Here is a 27,454-nt window from a genome sequence, read left to right on the forward strand (position 1 = left end):
AATATTTCCCTGGCAACTAGCTAGATTTTCAGATTTATTTTCCTAAGTAATAAAAATGGCTTATTTTTTCTTTCAGACTCGTGCCTTCTTCTGCGTGCAATTCAAAACTGCTGATGTTACAGAAGGAAATGTGTTATTAACATCCAAGAGCCACGTTTTCTCCACACTGACCTCAGTATACATGTGACAGATTAGCTTTAGAATACACAACTAACGGCAAATAGTCTCAGGACATCACATCCTCCTTTCCTTTTTCATTTTTTTATGGCGTTCTGTATATATAAGTGTGAATGCAGGGGGAGGTGTGATCGTTTGTGATGCCGACGATCTGCGGGAGGCCATGTTGTCCTCCCTCTATTTACATCCTCTTTTTAAAAAGCAGTTTATTCTTCTTTTTGCCTCGGTGAAGATCCCTGAAGGAGCGAGTCGTGTAATTAGCCATGAATAACTAGGTGTCTAACGTGCATGTAATGGCACGAAATCACCCAAAAAAAAAGACACTGAAATATTACGCGCTTAATGGGCTCCCGAAGAACGTTAAACACCACGAGGAGTGTGTATTCATGTTATTTCGCAAGCTCTTTGGGTTTGCTAATCAAATTTTTCGCTCTCCAGGATCCACTCGCATTATAAAGTCAATTAAAAATCACTCATGAGAATACTTCCACCTTGAGGTCATTTTTTTGTCAGCTGTTTTTTTTTTTACGCTCGCAGATCGTAACCCAGCTCACCCTCAATAATTACACATGGACTGATTAATATTCTTGCTTCTGCTTCGCTGCACTTTATTATGCATCTTTCTGTTTGTCGTTAGCATACGCTGTTGCTGGCTATAGGACTAAAGTTTACAAATGCATATTTTAGGCTAGTCTGGATTAATAGCACTCATCAATACAATCAAAAATACAACCTGGAGTTTAGAGTCCATCACCTGTTTGTGAAGCAAAAATGATGAGTTTCCTCCATGTGCTCTGGTTTCCCCCCGCAGTCGAAACACATGCGCTGTAAAACACATGATCCACATTTCACTGTAAAATGCTAATGGTTCCTTTGGCCTTGTGTTTTCAAGGCTAGGTTTTTTTTCGTTTGTGCATCTTTCCTATTGACGTCAGTTGCTGAATGTGATCTGCTCTGGATTGGACTTGATTGAAGTGTGAACTCTTTTCCCGGATTGTGGATTGTCTCAACTTCGTGTCTAATTGTGGAGTCGGACTGGCGAGCCTCCCATTAAGTGGATTCTTCGGATACACCTGTCTGAACGATTTAAAGTAAGACTTATTCAGCGTCTTGGTAGGAGTGACAGCACACTCACAAGACATCCAGGATTTCTGGAACTGAATTTGACATCTAGTTGTTTTGCAAAGGAATCATTTTGAATGCTCATCACCTGTGCTGGACTTTTGGGACATTTAGAAATGTTTTAAGTGAATGCATTATTTTTATTTTACAGTGTTGTACATTGTTTCATTAGTGTTCATTCTTTGCAATTTTTGAAGCTTTATTGAAAGAACTTTACTCAACCCAGGCTCATTCTGAAAACGTAGTCCCGTGGACGTTTCTGGAGACCGCGAAATACGTAGCCGGGGGTACGTACGGCTGCATTTAATTTTTTTAAGCGAACGCTGCGGGGCGGTGTGACGCCGTTCCTGCTCTTGCATTTGTTTTGATTCAGAAGTGCAATACCTAGTTCAACCACTGGGTGTCAAACTTACATACTGCACCTTTTAATGATTTCCTGTGTTTGTATAGACTATAGTAAAGCTCAAAGTGTCTTCTTTCCAATGATACCTAATTTATGTTTATAGCTTACTATTTAAAGTTTAAAGTAAGCCAAAGTGAGTGTTGGAGAACAGGTTAAAAACCTAATATACAGTTGAATTCAGAATTGTTCGGCCTCCTGTGAATTTGTTCTTTCTTTTTCAATCATTTCTCAAATGATGTCCCAAATGAAACCATGGTGAATATTATTAGCCCTCTTAAGCAATTAATTATTTTCTGTGTTCTACAGCAGTGGTTCTCAAACTGGGGGTCGCAACCCCTGCGGGGGTCGCAGATTAATTTCAAGGGGTCGCGAGAGTGATTTAAAAATTGTGTAATTTTCAGTGATTATAAAAAATATTTTTCAGTATTATAAGTGAAAGCTAATATTTTCAGATTTTTTAAAGATATTACTGATTCATAAAGTATTTAGGACACATTCAGGCAGAATGCATCTTTGCACTTAAAACGCAGCGCTCAGGAACAGTTTAAAACTGTTGTCATGTCAACTTGCTGCAGTAAACAAAGCCGGCAACGCTTGTCCCGCCTTCGCGCTCTTCTTATTGGCCCACTGCGCTAGACTGAATCATTCAGTCAACGCCTTCTGCCTTCAGATGACAGGAGATACAACCGCGAAAATGTAACGCGCTGAAGATGAGAGAATAAAAACAACACTGACAGATTTTGTTTTAGAAACCAGCTAAAGCTACAAATAATGGCACATCTGATTACTGATCACGTGGTGAATGTTAATCCACCATCTACACTTTTTCCAAGAGTGGATAAAAGACTTCCATTGCCTTCAAGTCCGCTATGAAAATAACTAAAGCGTTCCTGTAAAGTCTGTGGGACGGAACTTTCAGGTAACAGTTTGACACATCTACACATTTTAATCACGAGAGGTTCTGTTTAATTCTTTATTTAATGGCCAGACGCTGTCAGCTATATATCAAATTTAAGACCACATACACCATCGCAAAAGGGCTTGCACTGACCAAGATTAAACTAATATTGCAGCTCATGAAAAGATGTGTTTTCTTGTGATAATGGGATTTCATTGAGACATATTTTCCCCACGGATGCATATATATATATATTTTTTTTGCTTGTTAGTTTTGATTAGTGTTGATTTCAAATACAATAAATCTGTTTATAAAACTTAAAATAAGTAATTTTTATTGTTTGTATATGTTTTGGTAGTGGGGGGGTCGCGAGTTCTTGACGATCTTACATTGGGGGTCGCTGGCTTAAAAGTTTGAGAACCACTGTTCTACAGAACAAACCATCATTATACAATGACTTGCCTAATTAACCTAGTTAAGCCTTTAAATGTCACTTTAAGCTGAATACTAGTATCTTGAAATGTATCTAGTCAAATATTATGTGCTGTCATCATGGCAAAGGTAAAAGAAATCAGTTATTAGAAATGATTATGATTAGAAATGTGTTGAAAAAATCTCTGTTAAGCAGAAATTGGGGGAAAATATATAAAGGAGGGCTAATAATTCAGGAATGCTAATAATTCTGACTTTAACTGAATGCGAGAGAGAGAACTGATGAGATAAAATATGTGAAATCTAGCAGAAGGCTGCGGAAAATAGAGCTGGATGTTCTCCAAGCAGTCTCTGTGTTGTCTCCTGTGGGAAGAAGTCTGCAGACGCTTCCTTTTCTGCTCTTCCTGACGCTTTTCTGGTGGCAAAGCAAAACTGCCACCTCACAGCGATGCTCTCAGGCTCCAGAACAGCTCAGACGACCGCTTTTAAATGCCCCTCACAGGTCTACATCACTTCAACACGTCCGACAGGAGTCTCCTCAGTGCTTTGCTTCCAAAAAAGTGCAAAGATGGCAGCAAAAATAATGCGATTTCTGCGTAAGTCAGTTATCTGGGTTATTTTCCACCTTGTTTGTGGATGGCGGCTGAGTTAAAGGGGGCCTGTAGTGCAATAGTCACTTTTATAAGGGGTTTAAACACAGTTGTGTGGCAACAGCCTGTGAATATAACCAGCTCATGGTGGTCAAAATGTATTAATAAATTTTTTTATAATCACATTTGATAAAGTCAGTCTGCAGAAACACTTCGATTGACCTTCTGCCTTTGTACGTGTCATCAGAGGGGGAAAGCCCCGCCCATTGGTGACCATCTGCCCCTAATTAGCATAGGATGTTAGTCTTGTTTTTGAATCTGCCACTATGCTGACACACAGGCATTTGTAGCTCCGCCCTCTTTTCAAAAGAGCACAATCTCATTTGAATTTAAAGCGACAGTCACCAAAACACCACAATTAGGATTAAAGCCTAAAGGGGTCACTTTCAGAGAGTTATAAAACCTTATTTGTGTGATATTTTAAGCTGAAACTTCACACACACACACACACTCCAGGGACATCACGAGACTTATTTTACATCTTGCAAAAAGGAACATAATTGGTCCCCTTTAAAGGGACAGTTCCCATAAAAATTATAGTAGGGGTAGCTAGTTAGGCTGCATTTACACTGCACTGTTCAAGTGACTCAATTGCGAAATTTATTTATTTATTTATTTTCTCTCCCATGTGGCACAGATTTGATATGCCCAATTACGTGTAAACAGAAACAAATCAAATCAAAAATGGATTCCTATTTACTCAAATTAGATTCAGGCCTTGTTCATATGTGGAAATTTATCCGATATGAATCGGATCTGTGTTCTTGTGTATGCAGTGTAAGCAGGTAGATCGGATTTTCACCTGTCAATGTGAGTCGCGCGTCAATAAAAACCATAGCGAATGACGTCAAGTCTGACGATTTTATTTCAGAACAGACTTCAGCGGAGTCCCAAACCTCAAATCTCAGCTTTTATCATTTATATTGTCATGTAGCACAGGTATTTAAGCATGTTAACGAGAGCGAGAGAGCGCAATGCCTGCCACGTAACCAATATAAACTAATATAAAACTAGTGCATACATCACGTACAGAAATCACGCCATGGACATTACATTAAGATGCCTGAAGCCTGAAGGTTTAAAAAAAAGCCTACATATCAAAAGAAGATAGACAAATGACGACCTTTCTGTCATAAACTATAGTAAAGCAGCTTGTCAAAAGCTGCGAACAGATTACATACAGGAATAGAGAAAAGAGCGCTCTTTAATTATCAGCTGTTAGTCAGCGCCAGCTCTTTATTTCCTGGTCAGTGCGCCTTTGCCGTGTGCTAAATGCAGGCGATCGGATACAAGTCACTTTTAAAATATGATGTAAGCAGGTCATCCAAAAAATACAGTCACTTAATCTGAATTGACCTTCAAGATCTGCAGTGTAAATGCAGCCTCAGTTACAGTAGTGAGATTTAATGTGTAAAACATATGCTGGAATAGTTGACGGTTCACTCCACTGTGGCAACATCTGAAATAAAGACTAAGCCGAAGGAAAATGAATGAATGAATAATAGGTTAACTTAATTCCTTCATGTTTTCCCAACACAAATCAATTGTGTGTAACCCAGCATTATTTACAGTGTGTTTATTATATTATTATATTTATGAAATCCACTTATATTCTTCCCCTTTATCGTTTTTATTTGATTCGCCACCATTTCATTAATTATTCAGGAATCTATTTTCTTTAATTAGTCTATTCATTGTTTTCTGAATGACATTTGAATAGGCACTTTAAATTTTAATCAACAAAAGCATGGCTAATCATTTCCCTACGATTTAATATAAATCTATTATCCAAAAGGTTGGCTATTAAATATTAATTAAAACATTAAAATTAGTTTGGAATTTCTTGCATGTAGTATTGCGTATGGCATTTCCTTTGAATCTGGCACAAATGATCAACAATGGAAATTGAAGCATCTTAAAGTGGAAGAAAGCACTTATTTGCATACGATGACAGATGCAATAGGGTGGCACGGTGGCTCAGTGGTTAGCACTGCAGCCTCACAGCAAGAAAGTCGCTGGTTCGAGTCCTGGCTGGCATTTCTGTGTGGAGTTTGCATGTTCTTTCCGTGTTGGAGTGGGTTTCCCCCACAGTCCAAACACATGCGCTATAGGTGAATTGAATAAACTAAATTGGCCGTATGAGTGTGTGTGGGTGTTTCCCAGTACTGGGTTGTGGCTGGAAGGAGGGCATCCTGTGCGTAAACGTATGGTGGAATCATTGGCGGTTCGTTCCGCTGTGGCGATCTCTGAAATAAAGACTTATGAATGTATGAAGTCAACTTGTCACTTTTAAGGCAACGGCTTTACTGTTTAAGGAATGCAGTCACTTTTTACAGTGTTTCATTTACCTTTGCGTTCACTAAATGTTCTGTTTGAAGTCATTGTTAACAAAGCAAAGTGATATTAGATATTATGAAGCTATATAAAATAAAAAATGAGAAAATATAAAATTATTCCATTTCTAAAAAAAAATATTTAAAATAAAAAAATATTAAAAATAAAAAGCAAAATTAATATACAAAATTATACGTTTTTTTGTCTTTATTAATTTTAGAAGTTTTTAACATGTGCTACAGAAATCAAAACCAAACATGCAAAAAACTATTTAAAATAAAACTAAAATAATAATAAAATCTAAATAGTAAGTTTATGGCTAAAATGAGACAAAAGTGTCATTATTAAAAAAAACAAATGCACTTATGACAGAAACCTTTCTATTAAAATAATGTAAGATCAGACAAGATGTCAACCCAGGCTCATTATGGATACGTACCCTTGTGTACATTTCTGGAGAGAGCAAAATACGTCCAAAGAGGTTTTTGTTTTTCATGAATCCACCAGAGGCCGCTGTGTACGCTTTTACAGATCTCAAATTTCCCTCGCGAGTGCCATTCGTGCCTGCTGTTCTTCCGTAAATCCACCAGAGGCCGCTGCCAACTGACTGACCGACCGACCGATATTTTCGTGTTTTGGGATTGATGTTTTAATTTTTCTCAGTTTATTTATGCTTTTGAATCGCATTATGAGACCTTGATGTTTCTTCCTACCTCAAAAAGAATGAAAATGTGACATTTATGAACATTTTTAACAGTCTAAAATGATATATTCTCTGGGTTGGTGTTGTATATTATGCTACAAAATCCTTGTAATAAACTGGTGCCAGCATATTTTCTGTTATTTTACTAATTTATTTTTCTACATTTTATTTCTTAAACATAATAATATTTCAAACTACAAAATGTCAATAAAAAAAGTCACTTTGTTAAACTGGAGAGAACTTTCAACATTAAAAGTCGACAGAGCAGAGATCAACTTCCCATAATGCAATTCTCACCGTAAGTAAACATAAATGCTCACAAAATACGGAAACTGTTCATTAACAGATATTTTTTACAGTGTAGAGCAGCGGTCGGCAACCTTTTTTCAGCAAAGAGCCATTTCTAATTGTTTTGGCAAATGGATTTTTTAAAGAGCCTTTGGGTGTCGCGATTAAAGTTAAAATGTCCTTTTATTATTATTCAATTTGCTGTAAAAAAATACAGTAAAAAGGTGATTGTAATTAAACTTTAAAATATTATTGAAGGGAGACAGCTGGAGAGCCATGTGTTTTGAGACACTGCTCGCTGCAGAGCCGCTTGAGCTCCAGCGAGGGGGAGCTTGAGCTCTCGCTCCTCCTCCTATAAGCTGTTTTAATGCGTACACCCGCCCCACCCCTAACCCCAACCTCCAGTGACATGACTCGTAGAAGTAGTGTAAGGAAGGAGGAGCTGGAGCTCAAGCTCCCCCTTGCTGGAGCTCAGCTCTGCCCAAGTGGCTCTGCAGTGAGGGGGGGGGCATATTTTTGGTCAAGAGCCACATGTGGCTCCTGAGCCATAGGTTCCCTACCCCTGAGTGACAAAAACACAGCTTGTCACATCTAAAGTAATCTTTCCGCTGAAAATATGCTCAACTTGAACATATTTCATGACTAGCATCCCTTCAATCCTAGGCTTTTCTTTCTATTACTACAGAAAGGGAACCAATCATTGATCTTTAAAGTCACAAAAACCTGCTTAACCTTTGCTGGACCGTGATACAATCACAGCATGTCACACAATGGTGACAGAAACTCATAACAGCGGCGCTCCAGACGTGTCCAAGTATCCAGAGCGTGCTCCGCTAACCTTTCCCAAATGAAACAACAAGTTCTGATCAATCTTTAATGAATTCTCGGTTTGACCTCCACAGCGCGTTTCTCAGGGTCAGCGAGTATCGAACCGGGGAATAGATACATTTCAGTGGAGAATGAAGGATATGAGGAAACATGGTAGTCTGGCTCCTGCACTGAAAAATGCATTCATTTTCCTTCAGCTTAGTCTCTTATTTATCATGAGTCGCCACAGTGGAATGAACCGCCAACTATTCCGGTATTGGTTTCACGCAGCCCTTCCAGCCGCAACTCAGTACTGGGGAACACACATACACTCTTGCATTCACACACACACACCCACACACACACACACTACGGCCTATTTATTTTATTCAGTTCAGTAGCGCGTGTTTGGACTGTGGGGGAAACTGGAGCGCCTGGAGGAAACTCACACCAAGATGGTGAGAACATGCAAACTCCACACAGAAATGTCAACTGGCCTAGCCGGGACTCGAAGCAGTGACCTTCTTGGTGTAAGGCGGCAGTGCTAAACATTGAGCCACTGTGCTACCCTGCTAACAATTTCTATTGGGCTGAATTTAAATAGATTAATGTTAACTTAATTTTTTGTTTAAATACAGCCCAAATAAATAGTTCGCTAGCACTTACCTTTAAAAAAATGTAGTAAGTCCAATGAATAATTTTTTTCAGCGTGGAGATGCTTTCATAACGGATTCAGCTTCATCTCGCTGCTCTTAGTGCTATAATTAAACCTGCAGAGACCGAAAGAAGCCTTCGCTTGAGCTTTGGACAAGATATTCTGATTTTCAATAGGTGCGATGACAAGGGCATGAATGGGGTTTAATGATGGCACTGGCTGTCCTACTGTCGGCACTTAATAAAGAATGGCAGGATTGAACGTATTTTTACTTCAACGAATTTCAGCTAATGACATTTGAATGATTAGGAACAAAGTTTTCTCTTTCTGTAACACGAAGATACTTTCAGGTGAATATTGTAAAAGGAGGACATTTATGGTGCTTCTCTGCACTCCCAATAGATTATATAATGAGAGAGAAAATGGAAGCAAATGTTGTGTGTTTTATATAGGTGAAGTCAATTATTGCGATTTTTCTACTGGAGAAATGTAATATAAACTATTGGCATTTTTAATGTTAAGCTTCCATTTCTTCCAAGATATGTAGCACTAGGAGATGAATGTGAAAGAAGATTATATGGTTAGTTGTACAGTAAAGACATGTAGAGCTGTAAAGTGGAAATTAGAAGAATCACCAAATCATTAACTCTTTAATTTTTAAAAGACTTTGGCTAATTGATTGCATACATGAATAATTTGGAGGATGTTAAATTGACTGAAATTGCTGAAGAAACTGCAGAGAAATGTGTTTTTATTTTTATTTTTTAATGACTGTATGTATCTTTAATTATTTTAATTATTTATGCTTTTGTTTATTTGTGTTTTTATTTATTATTTTTTGAAGTTGCATCTTAGCTCAATGCTTCACAAATAAATAAATGATTGAATGAATGAATAAATAAATAAATAAATAAATACATTTTTATTATTTATTTATATATTTTTTTTCTTAAGTTTATTTATTCATCTTTTATTTATTTATTTTTTAAATTAATTAATTTATTTTCTTATTTACTTATTTTTTTATTTTCTTAAATTTATTTTATTTATTTATCTTTATTTATTTATTTTCTTACATTTATTTATTTAATATTTTTTATTTATATATTTTCTTAAATTTATTTATTTAGCATTTATTTGCTTATTTTTTATTTCCTAAATTTGTTATTTATTTTTATTTATTTATTTTTTTAAGTTTATTTGTTTGTTTATTTTCTTAAATTTATTCTATTTATTTATCTTTATTTATTTATTTTCTTACATGTATTTATTTCATAATTTTTTATTTATATATATATATATATTTTTAAATGTATTTATTTATTATTTATTTGCTTTATTTTCTTAAATTTATTTTTATTTTATTATTTGTTTATTTTTTTATTCATTTATACATTGAATATGTTCTGTAAATTGCTAATGTGACGATAATACTGTAAATATATAGATTTAAAGTATTTTCTATATATCTTGAATGCTGTCTATTGTTAGGAAGAGGTTTACGGCATCTGTAAGGCAAAGCAAATGGAGAGATTTGTTTGGTTATTTCCTGAAAAGCTCCCGCTCTTTTGTGTGAGCGTTTTTTGCGACGGCTTTCAGCAAGCGTGACGGAGAAGATCCTGCTGGTTATTTGTGCTTTGATATGCAGAGGACAATACTTAAAGTTAATTAAATTTTGGGCTGTTGGAAAGTGGATGAGTAATTGAAATTAAACTCGCCGAGCAACGAGTGTCATTTACCAACATAATCATCCACACCTGCTTTGTGCTGTTTTTTTCCACCGGCTCTTTGGACTCAGGCACAATGTTTCCCTCATTATCATCACAATGCTTTCAATTTTCTATTAAATCTGTTCATATCTCGTTCATATTTGGTAGAACTGGAGATGGTGGCTTGTTTTCATGTAAACACCAGATTAAAGTTCAATACATTTCTCTCCACAAAAAAAAAACATCAAATAATTTGACCCTTTTATGCAAAGTTTTTTATAATAAAAGTCTCTTTTTCCATACTCAATTGCGAGGGTGAAGAGAAGCAGAAGATAAGAATATTTCTAAATATTCTCATCTAAATTATATCTTGATTTTGACAATGTTTAGATATTTGCATTAAAAAAATAATTTATATTTATGTTTTATATATAATATTTATCAGGGGTCGCCACAGCAGAATGAACCGCCAACTACTCCAGCATATCTTTTACGCAGCGGATCCAGTTTCAACCCAGTACTGGGAAACACCCATACACACTCATTCACACACATACACGTACACTACAGACTGCAGGGGAAACTGGAGCACCCAGAAGAGAACATGCAAACTCCACAAAGAAACACAAACTGGCCTTGCTGGGACTCGAACCAGCGACCTTCTTGCTGTGAGGCAACAGTGCCTGTTATGATGACAATACACACATTTTTACTAAGTATTATGCGAGATACTAATTTTTATCTTAAAGTGCTATTTAAAGGGTTAACTAGGTTAAGTTAGGTTATTCATTGGACAACAGTGGTTTGTTAGCCAAAAAAAAATACTTCAGGTGTCTTATAATATTGACCATAGCAGTTTTTGAAAATATTTTTGTACAGCACAAAAATAATCCTTAATTCATCAGTAACATGTCCCTGTAAATATCATTAGTGTGGAAAAAGTCATACTGCCCCCTAGTGTTCATTTTACCACATATTTAACGATTTATTTTTTTTAGAGGTTTTTGTCTTTATTAGGATTGAAAAGTTTTATGTTTTGACAGGAAGTCATGCGAGAGATAGGAGGATGGGATCAGGAACGATCCACTAGTTGGTACTCGAACTCGGGACGCCTGGAGTGCAGTTGCGCTATATATGGTTGAAGTCAAAATCAATCACTCTCCTGTGAATTTTTTTGTTTCTTCTTCAAATATTTCCCAAATAATGTTTAAAAAAGCATGACATTTTTCACAGTATTTCCTACAATTTTTTTTCTGGAGAAAGTCTTTTGTTTTATTTCAGCTAGAATAAAAGCCGTTTTTAATAATAATAATTAAAAAAAAATAAATTTTATTAGTCCCTATTATTTTTTTGATTGTCTACAGAACAAATTCACTTATTTTATGAGACACTAGTGTTGCAATTTAAAGGCTTAACTAGGCTGATTAAGTTAAGGTGGGTTAATTAGGCAATACGTTGGCCAACAATGGCTTTTCTGTAGCCAAAATTAAAATACTTAACATTTTTTGTTCAAGCCAAACTAATAGACATAACTTTATCCAGAAGAAAAACCTAATAGGAAATACTGTAAACATTTTTAAACGTCACATTTTGTAAATATTTGAGATTTCACAGCAGGGCTTAATATCTTGCCTTCAGCTGTAAGTGTAAACCTGTACTTATGGTTTGCAGTGCACTTTGCTTTTTTTAATTAAGGTTTTTTCCACTATTTACATTTCTGCCTTCAAATGCTCCAAACAAACATATAATCCTCTGGCAAGATCTGGGATTGCATTAAAGATAAACAAACCTCTTGTTCCTGATCCTTGATCCTCTTGATCCTTCTGAGATCTTTTGTGAGGCACAAACAACCTGTTCAAACCAGACATTAGTCATGTGCTGAAATGAAAACCCTTGGCTGAAGCCTGAATCGAATATAGTAAAAGATTCGGATGAAGGTTGAATACCAAATAATGAATGCAAGAATTGCACTTAATTTAATTGTAGCTTTCATAGACTAATTTATCTGATCAAATAAGTTAACGTGAACCCTTTAACATTTCATAATATAGTATTTTACACAAAACTTTATATATATATATATATATATATATATATATATATATATATATATTTCCCAGTGATGGGTTGCAGCTGGAAGGGCATCCGCTGCATAAAACATATCCTGGAAAAGTAGGCGGTTCATTCTGCCGTGGTGACCCGAGATTAATAAAGGAACTAAGCCGAAAAGAAAATTAATGAATGATATATATATATATATATATATATATATATATATATATATATATATATATATATATATATATATATATATATATATATACATATATATACATATATATATATATACATATATACATATATATATATATACATATATATATATATACATATATATATATATATATATATATATATATATATATATATATATATATATATATATATATATATATGATATATGAATGATATATATGAATGATTTTTATTTAAAAATATTTTATTTATTTATTTATTTATTTATTTATTTGGATGACGGTTGCTCTTTTATTGTGTATATTTTGATTAATCACTGACGCAGTTTGTATAACAGTATCAAGCAGCAGATCAGGATCATCACTGACTGCTAGGGTGTTATAGCAAAGACTATAGAATACACAAGACATGTCACTCGTATAGTTTTGAACGGGGAAAAGTGTAACGGTCAATATGGCGAATAAAGCCCCGCCTTCAAGTACAGGAGCCAATCAGTGATCGATATAGGCTGAGGATACTCCAGGGGAGAGGCTCGGACCAGATGCGAGTTTCTGCAGATTTTGTTTGATTCAAACGTTTAGAAACGAAACTTAGGAGACAGTTGTTGTTTAATTTTATTGGTGAGTCCTAATATGAAACGTAATCGTAAGTTTGGCAAGCAATTTTGTAGAATTTTGATGTTTCTCCATTCAAAAATGGCCGCCGAGTGAAATGAGTGAATTGCCTTAAAGGGACTCTGGTTATAGTCAGATGCTCATTTGCATAAACTGAAACTCTGCTCAACATTGCCAGCAGTTGCTGTCGCTCATCTACAATCGTCAACAAAATAAAAGACTTCTAGCGGCAGATCGCCTTATACAGGATATGTACAGCTGTTAATGGGAGCGCCGTTAGCGTTTCACATTATCATGTTAAATATACAGAGCATAAACAGAGACGAGTGTTATGGATGATGATGATGATGATGATGATGATGATGATGATGAGCTGAGAATAAATCGAGTCACACAGATCTCTAAATGTTTGGCTAAACCTCATCTGTCATCTGCATTTATTCTGCATGCGAGGAAAGTAATAACGACACTGACATTTTGGCCTCTGAGCAACCAATAATGAAGGAGCGGGGCAGATTCATTTCCATGTTGGAGATGTCTGGCATTTGCTCAAGGATATTGCAGGAGAATGGTGTTAAAGCTTCACGTAAGATTAGCTTTGTGTGAGATCGGATTGGGTTTAAATCAAATGCTGTGTCATGCTTGATTTCGAGCTTGCACACATGAATCAACGCATCTAGGGTAAATATTGTACCATGATGTCATGTTTAAAGTGTTATACCAGTGTACTCATTGTACACTCAGAATCTCAGGTACCTAAAAAGTACAGTCACACTTTATTTTGATGGTCCGTTTGTTGAATTAAGTTACATTGCATCTACATGCCAACTAATTCTCATTAGATTATAAGTAGACTGTTAGGTTAGGATTAGGGTTGGGGTTGGGGGTAGGGTCAGTGTAAGTTGACATGTACTTGCAAAGTTTCTTATAGTCCGTTATATGTCTGTTTAACAGCAGTATCAACAGATATTAAGCAGACATCTACTATTACTCAACTGGACTGCTTCTCATCATGCGTTACGTCAGATAAACAGCCGTCAGTGATAGAGACAGACACGGATGAAGCTGAAATAAGGTCACTAGTCAAAAATATCAAGTAAGTTTATTCAAGCCTTTCTGAAAGGATGAGGCACACACAAATGCCGATTGCAGTACACACACTGACACTGTGCGGTCGTGGTGATTATATCGGTTAATAATTACAGTTATTTTACTCTTTTTATTACAAACATGCTCTGTTTAAAAAAATTAGAACTTATAAAATGAATTATTGAGGTGCAGCTGATCACAGAGAGTTGTAACATATGTTTTAAACTCAGTTTCCTTGCAAAAAAATGTGTACATGTATATTATGGAGATATGGCACCTGTCAATCAATTGGGTGGGCAGGGAAAACCAAACTCCTAATTCACGTTGCGGTGGGCCTCAAAATCACTGAGATTTGGATCCTGTTTTAACATCTGGATATTTTTTTAAAGAGATTTATTGTGTTTCTATCACTCCAAAATGACTGTGGACACAATTCAATTCACCTTTATATTTATAGCACTATTACAATGTAGATTGTGTCAAAGCAGCTTCACATGATAGATCACAGTAAATTGAATCCGTGTCAGTTCAGTTTTCAGTGTTTAAGTTCAGTTTAGCTCAGTTCAGTGTGGTTTACTAATCGATACTGAGAGTCCAACGCTGAAGAGCAAATCCATGGATGCGCAGCTCCACAGATCCCGAACCCGAACACACTACACCTGCTCACAGTTTTGTCCAAACAGCTTACAAAAGTTGATTTTCATTATAGGTGCCCTTTAAATTCACCACTAGACAAACTACACTAATTATTATCAGTCATCAGAGACAAAAGTTATAATTAATAGTGAATTTGTGTTCTTTTTTCTAAAGCGCTGTGCATAATGGTCAGTGTTTTTGTCTGCTTTTATTATTAAAACGTTTTATTGCTGTTTTATACAGCCATAATATACCACAAAGTGGTTATAAGACCTTTCCCTTGAGACAAAATGAATCAAGATATGGTTGTTTTTTTTTACCAGATGTAGTACCTATACTAAAGAAAGCATGGAGATATAGCATAATATATTGCTGAAGGCAAAATGATTATCCCTCCTGTGAAATTTTAAGGATTATACAAATATTTCCCATGTGATGTTTAACAGAGCAAGGAAATGTTTCCTATTATATTTTTCTGTTCTGGAGAAAATCTCATTTCTTTTAGTTTTGTTGGTAATAAAACATACATTTTAAAATATTTTTAATCATTTTTAAAATGTGAAAATGATTAGCTGCCTTAATACATTATTATTATCAATATTTCTGGCTACCAAACAGACCACTGTCATCCAAAGACTTGCCTAATTTGCGAAGTTAATCTTATTAAGCCTTTTTAATCTGAATACTAGGGTCTTGCTAAATTCAATCATTCATTTTCCTTCACCTTAGTCCCTTATTCATCAGGGCGCGCCATAGCGGAATGAACCACCAACTTATCCAGCACATGTTTTACACAGTGAATGTCCTTCCATTTGCAACCCATTACTGTGAAACAGCCATACACACTCTCATTCACACACACACACACACTCATACACTACAGCCAATTTATTCAATTCACCTATAGCGCATGTGTTTGGACTGTGGGGGAAACCAGAGCACCCGGAGGAAACCCACGCCAACATGGGGAGAACATGCAAACTCCACACAGAAATGCCTACTGGCCCAGCCGGGACTTAAGCCAACGATCTTCTTGCTGTGTGGTGACAATGCTAACCACTGAGCCACCGTGCCACCTAAAAATCATACTGTATAACTACAAATAATAGCTTATAATAGTGTATAAAATGCATTATACCTACAGTATTGAGTCCTTGTAAACCACCAATACTGTGTGTGTGTGTGTGTGTGTGTGTGTGTGTGTGTGTGTGTGTGTGTGTGTGTGTGTGTGTGTGTCCGTGTGTGTGCGTGTGTGTGTATGTGTGTGTGTGTGTGTGATGCTCATAATAGAAATGCCATCTCTGATTTAGACGTTGAGATGTGATGACAGTGGTGCCGCCGGGAGTGATGCTCACAGCTCATATCAGCAGACCTGAAGCTTCAGCGCTGGAATCAATATCTGTGTTCAGAGTTTACAGCAGATGATCAAGTGTCCTCATATCTGGAGTGCAGCGTATGCCTCTAAAAATAAAAACCTTTTACTTTACAACAATTCACTACACTATGCTTGGAATGGTTATAAGGAAGGATGCGTGTTAAAGGGGCAGTTCACCCAAAACTTAATATTTACAGTTCATTTACTCAGCCTCAGGCCATTTATCTTGAAGTTTGGGGACTATTGTCATATTTTAATGATGGCTGTGCACAGATTTAGGGTACAGTGGTTGTCCTTCAGGTCAATTTTGACCTGCCGGCCATAAAACCATTTTTACTACAATCTACACACACATGCACCACATAAGTAATTATGTTGTATTATATAATTATTATGTATATAATAATTATGTATTCATATTATGAATACTGTCTTGCTAAAAACTTTTTACAAAGGGTCTTTTTGTACCTTTACTTTAGTCAAAAATGAGTGTTGGCCACTCATTTAACATTAAGTTTGTTTACATGGACACCAATGATCTGAATTTAATATGATTAAGACAATACTCTGATTAGGAGTCTACCATGTAAACAGATTTTTGATTCATTTAACCTGATTAAGGTCATAATTGAGCTAAACAGAAATTGGATTAATACATGTGGAGTGTGCCGATTTTAGTGGCATTATTGAAGTGCGGCACAGACACGTAAACACCGCAATCAAACTATTACTATCGTGTAGGATTTCCACCGCATTTTGCGACAGGATAGTCTGTACACACAGCTGTTTGACACTATTCTCTGCACCTACCGAGTCAGTGAAGGACCGCATACACCTGCATGGCGAAATGTGGAGGATTTTTCCCATTCGGCGTGTGGTGTCAAACTCCATCAAAACAACACTCTTCCAGTAGTTCCTCTTATCCAATATCTCGTTTGTCACGGGGGGCATGCATGAAATGTTCCTCAATGAAAGTGAAAGAGCCAAACTGCAGTTAAAGTCGACAAATTTAAAATGAAACACCCGAAATTACATGAAACTCTGGAGGAAATGCAGATAGCGCGGTGACGCAATGACTCTAAACGAATTATGTGCTTTAACATGTAAAACGGCATCATTAAAGAAACGTTCAAAAAGCAACTCATTTAAACGCCTTAATCATATTGTCTTATTCAGAATAAGGCAAATAATTCCATTACTGATGTCTATGTAAACGTAGTCATTGATGGAAAAACTCCACACTGATGAGGAAAAACTTGGATTCAGAGAGTTTTTGATTAAGATGAGGTTGTTTCTTGAGGATTGAAATCGAATTTTAAGTGATATTTCAGAGGTTAAGTAAAGGCGAGTCATATTTGTCCCAAAGGACAAACGGTGTATACAGAATTCTAAGACAATAGAATGATTAAAGAACAGGTTTAGATTAGATTAGATTAGATTCAACTTTATTGTCATTACACATGTACAAGTACAAGGCAACGAAATGCAGTTTCGGTCTAACCAGCAGTGCAATAGCAGCAAGTGCAGGATACAGGTATAAGTCATAAAGTGCAGTTATAGAAAAACTATGGTGATATTTACAGATGGATGTACTATCAACATTATATACAGGTTGTATTAGCTATGAACAGATTTACAATAAATGAATATATGTACAGGATGCTATTAATAGCAGAAGTGTGCAGACAGATAAACATAATTACAAATGTCCATGTGCTGTGGGTGTGTACAGTTCAAATAAGTGAATCAGTGCATTGAATATGTGCAAACTTTAAATGTGCAAATGTTAAATAGTGCAGTGATTGTGAGGAGTATAAGTTAGAGGAGTGTGGGGGGTGTATTGGGGGGGCAAAAGAGTCAGTGAGGGGCAGAGTTCAAAAGGAAGACAGCTCTGGGGAAAAAGCTGTTCCTCAGTCTGCTGGTTTTTGTCCGGGGGAGCCTGAAGCGCCTGCCGGAAGGCAGGAGAGAAAACAGTCTGTGAGCAGGGTGAGAGGTGTCCTTAAGAATACTGCGTGTTCGGCGCAGACAGTGTTTCTTCTGGATGTCCTCAATGGCTGGCAGTGTAGTCCCTGTGATGCGTTGGGCAGTTTTCACCACCCCCTGCAGTGCCTTACGCTCAGCAACAGAGCAGCTTCCATACCAGACTGTGACATGGCGCATGGTCCTTGATGATCTGTAGGACTACAGACCAAAAAATCTGATTTTTTATTATTTTTTTTGTGACTAAAATGATTATGTGGCAAGTTTTTGCAAAATTTGTTACATTTTGCGCCATTTGTTTTATTTTGCTGTGAAAATATACATATGTACACATCTTAATTCTTTATCATTTTCTTACTTGATTTCTGTAGTATTTATGGAAAGTAAATACTGAGAGAAACAGAGATAAACTAGAATTTACCCCTAAAGCTGCTGTATCAGATTTGAAAATGAAACCAAGAGTTTTAAATTAAAAATGCGAACTCCACCAACTTTTGTCAAATTAATTAATTCATTTTTCTTCAGCTTAGTCCTTATTTATCAGGGGTTGCCACAGCGGAATGAACCACCAACTATTCCCGCATATGTTTTACGCAGCGGATGCCCTTCCAGCTGCAACCCAGTACTGGGAAACACCCATACACTCTTACATTCACACACTCGTACACGGTCAATTTAATTCACCCAATTCACCTATAGCACATGTGTTTGGGGGAACACCCGGAGGAAACCCACGCCGACACAGGGAGAACATGCAAACTCCACACAGAAATGCCAACTGACCCTGCCGGTACTCGAACCAGTGACCCTCTTGCTGTGAGGCGACAGCTGAGCCACCGTGACGCCCCTGTTCTGTTTTTAATAAGAATAATACAACAAAGTGAAACTGTTCTGACAGCGGGCAAACACCTTGGCAACAAAGAATGTGTCATCTGATAATTATTGCTGGTTAAAAATAGTCTACTGTATGTAGGATGCTCGCCAACATCTGCTGCATTTAGAAACAGAAATGACAATCTTTCACTACAGACATCAACTATAAGCAAATTGTACATATTCACTGCAAAACGGTGCATCTGGATATCAGGATATGACAGTGTTCAATGTCTGGATTATTATAGCAGGGAATGCGAGAAACTCTGGTGGCACTTCATTTAACAGTTTGGCTGAGTAGTATGTCTGATTTAATAGCATTCGAAAAACATTACAGTGGATGCTACATGAGAAAAAAAGTGTACACAAAAAAACAGCAGTGTAAAAAAAAAATCGCTAAAGACACTTGAAGTCAGAGTTATTAGCCCTCCTGAATTATTAGCCCCCCGCCCCCCCTGTATATTTTGTGCCCAATATCTGTTGGAGGGTTAACATTGGTGGACAGCGTTTTTTTTTTTTTTTTTTTTTTTTTTTTCAGTTTCTTCAGAGATGCTTAATTGGGTTTAAGTCAGGGTTCTGGTTGGGCCATTTAAGAACAGTCACAGAGTTGTTGTGAAGCCACTGCGTTATTTTAGCTGTGTGCTTCGGGTCATTGCCTTGTTGGGAGGTAAAGTCTGCCAAGCAGCAAAACAAGCTGTTTTAACGTTTAAAAATGAATGGAAGTGAATGAGACCGGAAGTCTCGAGCCAAAATAGTTCAAATGGCCGCGCCCACTCGTACGCGGAGAATAAGGTGAATTGTCTACAGTCAACACTTCTGCATGTCATTCTTGAACCTTCATCTTCATCTTCATATCTGCTTTTGTGGAATTCCAATAAGCCATTTTAATGAAATTGTCAAAAAGCATCTTCAATAACGCTTCAAATGTCAGTGTGTCACTGATAGCGTTTAATCGCGCTGTCAGAATTAAACTGATCTCTTTTTTTTTTTTACTCTCTCCCCAGGAATCTCTTAGACAGAGACACGTTCTCCAAATCTGATCCACGTGAGTACAGCCAATGGAAGATGAAACTCAGCTTTGATTTGATGCTCGTTCTGCATTAATTAGCAACCCCCCGCACTCGTTTTTTTCTCTGCACGCTCTTGTCTTTCGCTTCTCATCAAACATCAGGGTGTTTCTGATGAGTTCTTCTCATCCGCGACACTCTGCGTGTCTCCAGCCAAGCTGAATGAAACCTCAACGCAGATGTTTTACTGAGACTCTTTGAAGAGAGAAAGAGAGTAAAGAATGTCTGTTAATGAACAGTTTGCGTATTTTAAGTGTTTTCTGTTTATTTACGGTTGTGAATTGCATTATGGGATGTTGATCTCTGCTCATTTGATGTTGAAAATTCAACTCTGCAGTTTAACAAAGTGGCTTTTATTGACATTTTAGTAGTTTGAAATAATATAATGAAGAAAGAAGTGTGTAAAGAAATCTGGAGGTCACACTTTATTTTGATGGTCCGTTTGTTGAATTTAATTTACTTTGCAACTAATTCTCATTAGATTATATATAGACTGTTAGGTTGACGTTAGAGGTAGTGTAAGTTGACGTACTTGCAAAGTTTCTTATAGTCCGTTAAATGTCTGTTGAAGGAGCATATCAACAGATATTAAGCAGACAGCCTACTAATACTCAAACGGACCATCAAAATAAAGTGTTACCAATCTGGAAAATGGACATGCAGGTTATTACCAGGTTTTTGTGCTGTATTATACTGTATTCACCAGCATGGACCACCCCACATTTTGAGCTAGACTTTATTGTAGGGAGGAAAAGGGGAGGTAAGGGAACAGTGGGATGAAACATGAAGGGGTACGGAAGTAAGAGGATAAGTAGTGAACAGGTAGGTAGGTTGATCGGGTGTCCTATGATGATGTCCAGAGAGTGTGGGGGTTCCGTCTTTGTAATTTTTTGGAAGAGTGATTAGGACCCACCCGATTCAACCTAGGAGGGAAGAGAGGGTTATAGGGATTGTTCATTTAAAGCAAGGAAATAGAAGAAGGGTGGGATCAAGAGAACGAGAAGAACAGTGCTGGAGGACTGGTCTGCCTTTAATAAATAAGTTTAAGGGAGTAGATGATTTGGTTAAGGAGGCAAAGTGAGGCGTGGTCCCGCTGCCGAACCTTTGTTAACAAGTTATCTCCATTTATACTATAAAAATGTTAATAAAAGTCACTTTTTTGAACTTTTCAAGGTTAAAAGTTGTCGGAAGAAGGATCAGGGTCCCATAATGCCATTTAAAGCATGAATAAATGGGGGAAAATAAAACATGAATCACAAAAACAGTGTACAGACCTTTTGCCTGGGTGTTTTTTTTTAAAGGCACAGGTCACCTAAATATGAAAATCTGCTCGCAATTTGCTTTCCTTCAAGTGGTTTTAAACCCTTACAAGTTTCTTTGTTCTGTTGAACACAAGAGAAGATATTTTGAAGGAAGCTGGAAACCTGTAACCATCGACTTGCATTGTAGGCAAGACAAATGCTATGGAAGTCAATGGTTACTGTTTTTTTGAGCTTTCTTCAAAATATAATTTCATTTGTGTTTAGCCAAAAACCTGTAACCATCGACTTCCATTGGAAAAAAAAGCACTATAGAAGTCAGTGGTTACAGGTTTCCAACATTGTTCATAATATCTTTTTGTGTGTGTATGTGTTTAGCAGATTAAAGAAACTTATAAAGATTTAAAACTAATAAGAGGTGAGTAAATGATCACAATTTGGATTTTTGTTTGAACTGCCCATTTCAGGAGTGATTGCCAATGAAAATTTTCTTAAAAAAATGGTAAATTCAGCTCAGTTTTAAAAAGGGTCCTATTGTGCTTTTGGTATTCTTTTCCTTTAGTGCATAATGTTGTTATTTGAGCATGAAAAAGATCTGGAGAACGAGCATGAAAATGAAGCTCTTAAGCAGTGTTTCTTAACCATGTTCCTGAAGAACCACCAGCACTGCATGTTTTGGATGTCTCCTTTGTCTGTCACACCCATTACAGTGCTGCGTCCCAATTCACATACTATCCGTCCTAAATAGTATTTGAAAGTAGAATTAGTATGTCCCAAATCGTAGTATGTTGAAAAGAGTATGCTAAAGGTTCCCGTATGGTTTACTATTTCCGCAAAAAAAAATTAAGTGTAGAAGCGTCTATACTCTAATCGCTAATATTGCCCACAATACATTGCGCGTAGAACGTGAATTCGATTTAGAACTACAAACGCGGATGAAAAGTGTAAACAAACTACAAACATGATGGACGCGGGAGACTAACCGTCAAGTAGAGAGGCTTCGGTAAAGATGTTTGTATGATTGTTCATCAATATCTAACCCACTGGAAAATATTTAATTAGCATTTTCTGTGTTATATTTCATCTGCAACAACAATACAGAACTTATTTAAAGACATGTTTGGATATTAACTTCTGAATGAATAATTATCCAAATACCTGAGGGGATTTCTCTGCATGAAAGACTCGTGAATGGGAGATTATCACGCTGCTGCTTCTCCAACAAGGTAGGATATTAAATGTGACAGAAATGTAGAAGATGTGTGGATGATTGACACTGCTCGTAACTAGCAACACAACAATCTGTTAACGAGGAAGTAGTATGTCCAAAGCTTGCATACTCTTCTGTTACACACTCAAAAGTGTATACTTTTCCTTTACAAAAAACAGTACATGCTTTTAGGATGTAGAATAAGTGCGAATTGGGACGCAGCACAGGTCTTACAGCCTCTGCTAATGAGCTGATGATCTGAACCAGGTGTGTTTGGTTAAGGAGACAAGGAAACTGTGCAGAGCTGGTGCTCCTCCAGGAACGTGGTTGAGAAACATTGCTGTACTTCATTTTGTGTTGCACTTATTACATGAACATGTTATAGAACCACAGTAAATTCTGAATAATTACATCTATTAATCAACACTTTAATTCTACAGTGAGTATGATGTAAATTGTTAATTAATAGCACCAAGTAACATCAAATCAGTGTAAAATAAAGTGTAACAACAGTATTTATTGTATCTGCATAAACTTTAGCACTCATTATTGTTTATTTTTGTCCCTTTTCACAGTGTGTGTCTTGTACACTCAGGGCGTGGAGACCAAGCAGTGGAGAGAGGTGAGCGAACACACACACACACAGACACATGCATATATGTATACACACACACAAACACTCGCTCACGCACTCACTGCAGTGTTTCCCTCAGTGGCGTTGTTGTCCAATCAGGGGTGTGGATTCTCCCTCCAGCAGTATGTGCCCTGTTCTTCCTCTTCCGTACAAAATCCAAACACATCCAGCATCTTATCACTAACAAGCAACAGCCAGATCATCTTCTCCTCCGTCTCGAGCTGCGCTGTTTCTGCAACGCTGCTGCTATAACCATGAGTCAGTGTGTCTGTGGTTTTCAATTTGAGCCACTGAATCAGAAGAGGATTGTCCTGCTGGGCCGTGCTGATTAATCTCTGCAGTTTTCTCTAGGTTTGGGATAAGAGCGGGTAGATGTTTGCTCATTTTACCCTCTAAATACCTTTGGAGATATGATGGATTAATGGCTTTAGTCACATTAAAAGGCCCAGAAGTAGAATTCAGGCCTTTAGGTAGAAAGTTAGCAGGAGAGATATTTCTGTTCAAACTGAATGTGATGGCATATAGTCTGTGTTATTCAGTACCTTGATAAACTTAGGTTTATTGTTTTTTGATTAAAAGTAATAGATGTGCCCACACTGGCCACTTTTTTAGGTACACCTGTCCAACTACTCGTTAACGCAAATCAGCCAATCACATGGCAGCAACTCAATGCATTTAGGCATGTAGACATGGTCAAGACGATCTGCTGCAGTTCAAAGCGAGCATCAGAATGGGGAAGAAAGGGGATTTAAGTGACTTTGAACGTGGCATGGTTGTTGGAGCCAGACGGGCTTTTCTGAGTATTTCAGAAACTGCTGATCTACTGGGATTTTCACGCACAGCCATCTCTAGGGTTTACAGGGTATGATCCAAACAAGAGAGAATATCCAGTGAGCGGCAGTTCTGTGGGCACAAATGCCTTGTTGATGCCAGAGGTCAGAGGAGAATGGCCATACTGGTTCCAGCTGATAGAAAGGCAACAGTAACTCAAATAAGCACTCGTAACAACCGAGGTCTGCAGAAGAGCATCTCTGAACAAACAACACGTCCAACCTTGAGGCAGATGGGCTCCAGCAGTAAAAGACCACACCGCTTGCCACTCCTGTCAGCTAAGAACAGGAAACTGAGGCTACAATTCACACAGGCTCACCAAAACTGGACAATAGAAGATTGGAGAATCGTTGCCTGGTCTGATGAGTCTCCATTTCTGCTGCAACATTTGGATGGTCGGGTCAGAATTTGGCGTGAACAACATGAAAGCATGGATCCATCCTGCCTTGTATCAGCGGTTCAGGCTGCTGGTGGTGGTGTAATGGTGTGGGGGATATTTCCTTGGCACACTTTGCTTGGCCTGTAAGTACCAACTGAGCATCGTGTCAACGCCACAGCCTACCTGAGTATTGTTGCTGACCATGTCCATCCCTTTACGACCACAGTGGACCCATCTTCTGATGGCAAATTCCAACCAGATAATGCACCATGTCAAAGCACGAATCATCTCAGACTGGTTTCTTGAACATGACAATGAGTTCACTGTACTCAAATGGCCTCCACAGTCACCAGAACTCAATCCAATAGAGCACCTTTGGGATGTGGTGGAACAGGAGATTTGAATCATGGATGTGCAGCTGACAAATCTGCAGCCACTGTGTGATGCTATCATGTCAATATGGAGCAAAATCTCTAAGGAATATTTCCAGTACCTTGTTGAATCTATGCCACAATGCATTAAGGCAGTTCTGAAGGCATAAGAGGGTCCAACCCGGAACTAGTAAGGTGTATTTAATAAAGTGGCCGGTGATTGTGGTTATGAAATTGCATTATGGGATGTTGATCTCTGCTCTGTCGACTTTTGATGTTGATCACTTCCAACAAAAGACTTCATAAACATCAAAATAGAGAGAAAATATATTATTACTGTGAATAATCAGTCAGTTCTGTATGATAAGTAATCATATACCAACATTTATAATAAACAATATTATTCATTCATTCATTTTCATTTCAGCTTAGTCCCCATTTCAGCTTAGCCCCACAGCGGAAAGGACCGCCAACTTATCCAGCATATATTTTACACAGCAGATGCCCTTCCTGCTGTCTCTTATCACTGGGAAACACCCATACACATTCACACACATACACTACGAGCAATTTAGCTTACCCAATTCACCTATACAACATGTGTTTGGACTTGTGGGGGAAACCAGAGGACCTGAAGGAAACCCACGCAAACATGGGGAGAACATGAAAACTCCACTCAGAAATGCCAACTGACCCAGCCGAGGCTCGAACAAGCAACCTTCTTGCTTAAAATAATGCAAAACTAAACCCAGAATATTGAAGGATGTATTCCAAAAAACAGCTTCCATTAGTTATCTGGATCAATCAATCAAACAAACAAGGTTCAGTATTATATATTAAATCACTGTCAAAAAAAAGATTAGCTTGCCTTAAAAGCGACAAATTGACTTTGCGAATTGATTCTTCTCCTCAGTGTCAGTATATTGTGCACAAGCATGCTCCCTAGATGCTCATGCAAAGTTTCCTCTGTAACCGTGTCTCATTTTTGATGCTGTATCCTTCGAAGGACAAATTCACAAAAGTCTGCCACAACAAAAGGCTCCTTCAAATGCAGCCTCCAAATTCCCCCAAGTTTCAATTTGTGCAGATAACTGAAGGAAATTGACTAATTGACTTTACCTAAAGTTAGGAAACTCATTAAACCTTGGTACTTTACCTTATTTATATATATATATATATATATATATATATATATATATATATATATATATATATATATATATATATATATGCACATAGTTAATTTACTTAATTTTAAGGCAATGTCTTTACTCACTTTTTTAAATAGTCAACTAATCATTTTAAAAACAATGGCCTTACTGAGTTTTTTAAGCCAACTTTAAAGTCAATGGGCTTACTCAAGTTTTTTTTTTTAAGTAAAGTCAATTACTTTAAAAATGATGCCTTTACTTAATTTTAAAAACAATGGGCTTACTCGGTTTAAGTCAACTTATATGAAAGAAAATGAAATGGCACTAATTCAAACTTGTATACATTGTATATTTGTATTAAATAAATAAATAAATCTAAAATACACATATCTTATCCAAAAGCTAGTATCTTTTAGACTGCCGTTTTGAAACCCGAGCATTCCCACACAGTACGTTCTCCTCCAGATCTTGACATCTTGTGGTGACGGTTCTGTCAGAGAGAAGCTGTTGCGCAGGGATTGCATGGACAGTGGGCAGCATGTCACGAATGCACTCAAGCCTATACAATAAAAAAATGCCCAAAAGCCATTTACAGTACAGAAAGCAGTCAGAATCCTCACAGAAAAGAGTTGAGGAGATCACAACAGTACATTTGTGTAATATATTAACAAATACATTGACAGTTGTTCAACGTGTCTGTGTTTAGGAGCAATAAAGGGTTAGTTCACCCAAAAATGAAAATTCAGCTGTTAATTACTCACTCTCATGTCATTCCAGACCTTCATTCGTCTTCAGAACACTAATTCAGCTGGAGCCAGTCTGGCCATTCTCCTCTGACCTCTGGCATCAATAAGGCATTTGCGCCCACAGAACTGCCTCTCACTGGATATTTCCTCTTTTTCGGACCATTCTCTGTAAACCCTAGAGATGGTTGTGCGTGAAAATCCCAGTAGATCAGCAGTTTCTGAAATAATCAGAGCAGCCCGTCTGCCACCAACAACCATGCCACATTCAAAGTCACTTAAATCCCCTTTTTTCCCCATTCTGATGCTCGGTTTGAACTGCAGCAGATCGTCTTGACCATGTCTACATAAAATAAAAAAGGAAGAAATTCAATATATATATATATATATATATATATATATATATATATATATATATATATATATATATATATATATATATATATATATATATATATATATATATATAATAGTTAGACAGATAAAGGAGGGATTATTTTAAAATTATTTTAAAAAATTGTGCAGTATGAGTCATGCAGTGGCATAAATCTTGTATTTTTGATCTTTGACGCAATCACAAACAGCTAAATCACACACTGCATGAAAGGTCATATCTGAAAAGCATAATAGGGGCACTTTACACTGCGCTAGAATAACACAACAGCAGGACTTTTGCTGGAGTGAACATTAGCTGAAGCACTTGTAATAGCAATCCAAATGAGGACTTAAGTAGCATTTATCTCTCTTCCAAATCTCTTATAAGGTTTAGCCTTAACTCCCAGCTGTTCGTGTAGAATATTTTGCTATC

The 27,454-nt window shown here is 37.0% G+C and overlaps 1 protein-coding gene across 1 annotated transcript in view; it reads left to right on the top strand.

Moving 5' to 3' along the window:
• cpne5b (copine Vb) overlaps positions 1 to 27,454 on the top strand; it is a 210,742-nt gene that overhangs the window by 42,443 nt on the left and 140,845 nt on the right. The window contains 2 exon segments of the mRNA XM_056468243.1: positions 20,006 to 20,046; positions 23,113 to 23,159. Coding sequence (XP_056324218.1) covers positions 20,006 to 20,046; positions 23,113 to 23,159 — 88 coding nt within the window.

The sequence above is a fragment of the Danio aesculapii genome, chromosome 11, assembly GCF_903798145.1.
Source record: "Danio aesculapii chromosome 11, fDanAes4.1, whole genome shotgun sequence".
Taxonomy (NCBI): Eukaryota; Metazoa; Chordata; class Actinopteri; order Cypriniformes; family Danionidae; genus Danio; species Danio aesculapii.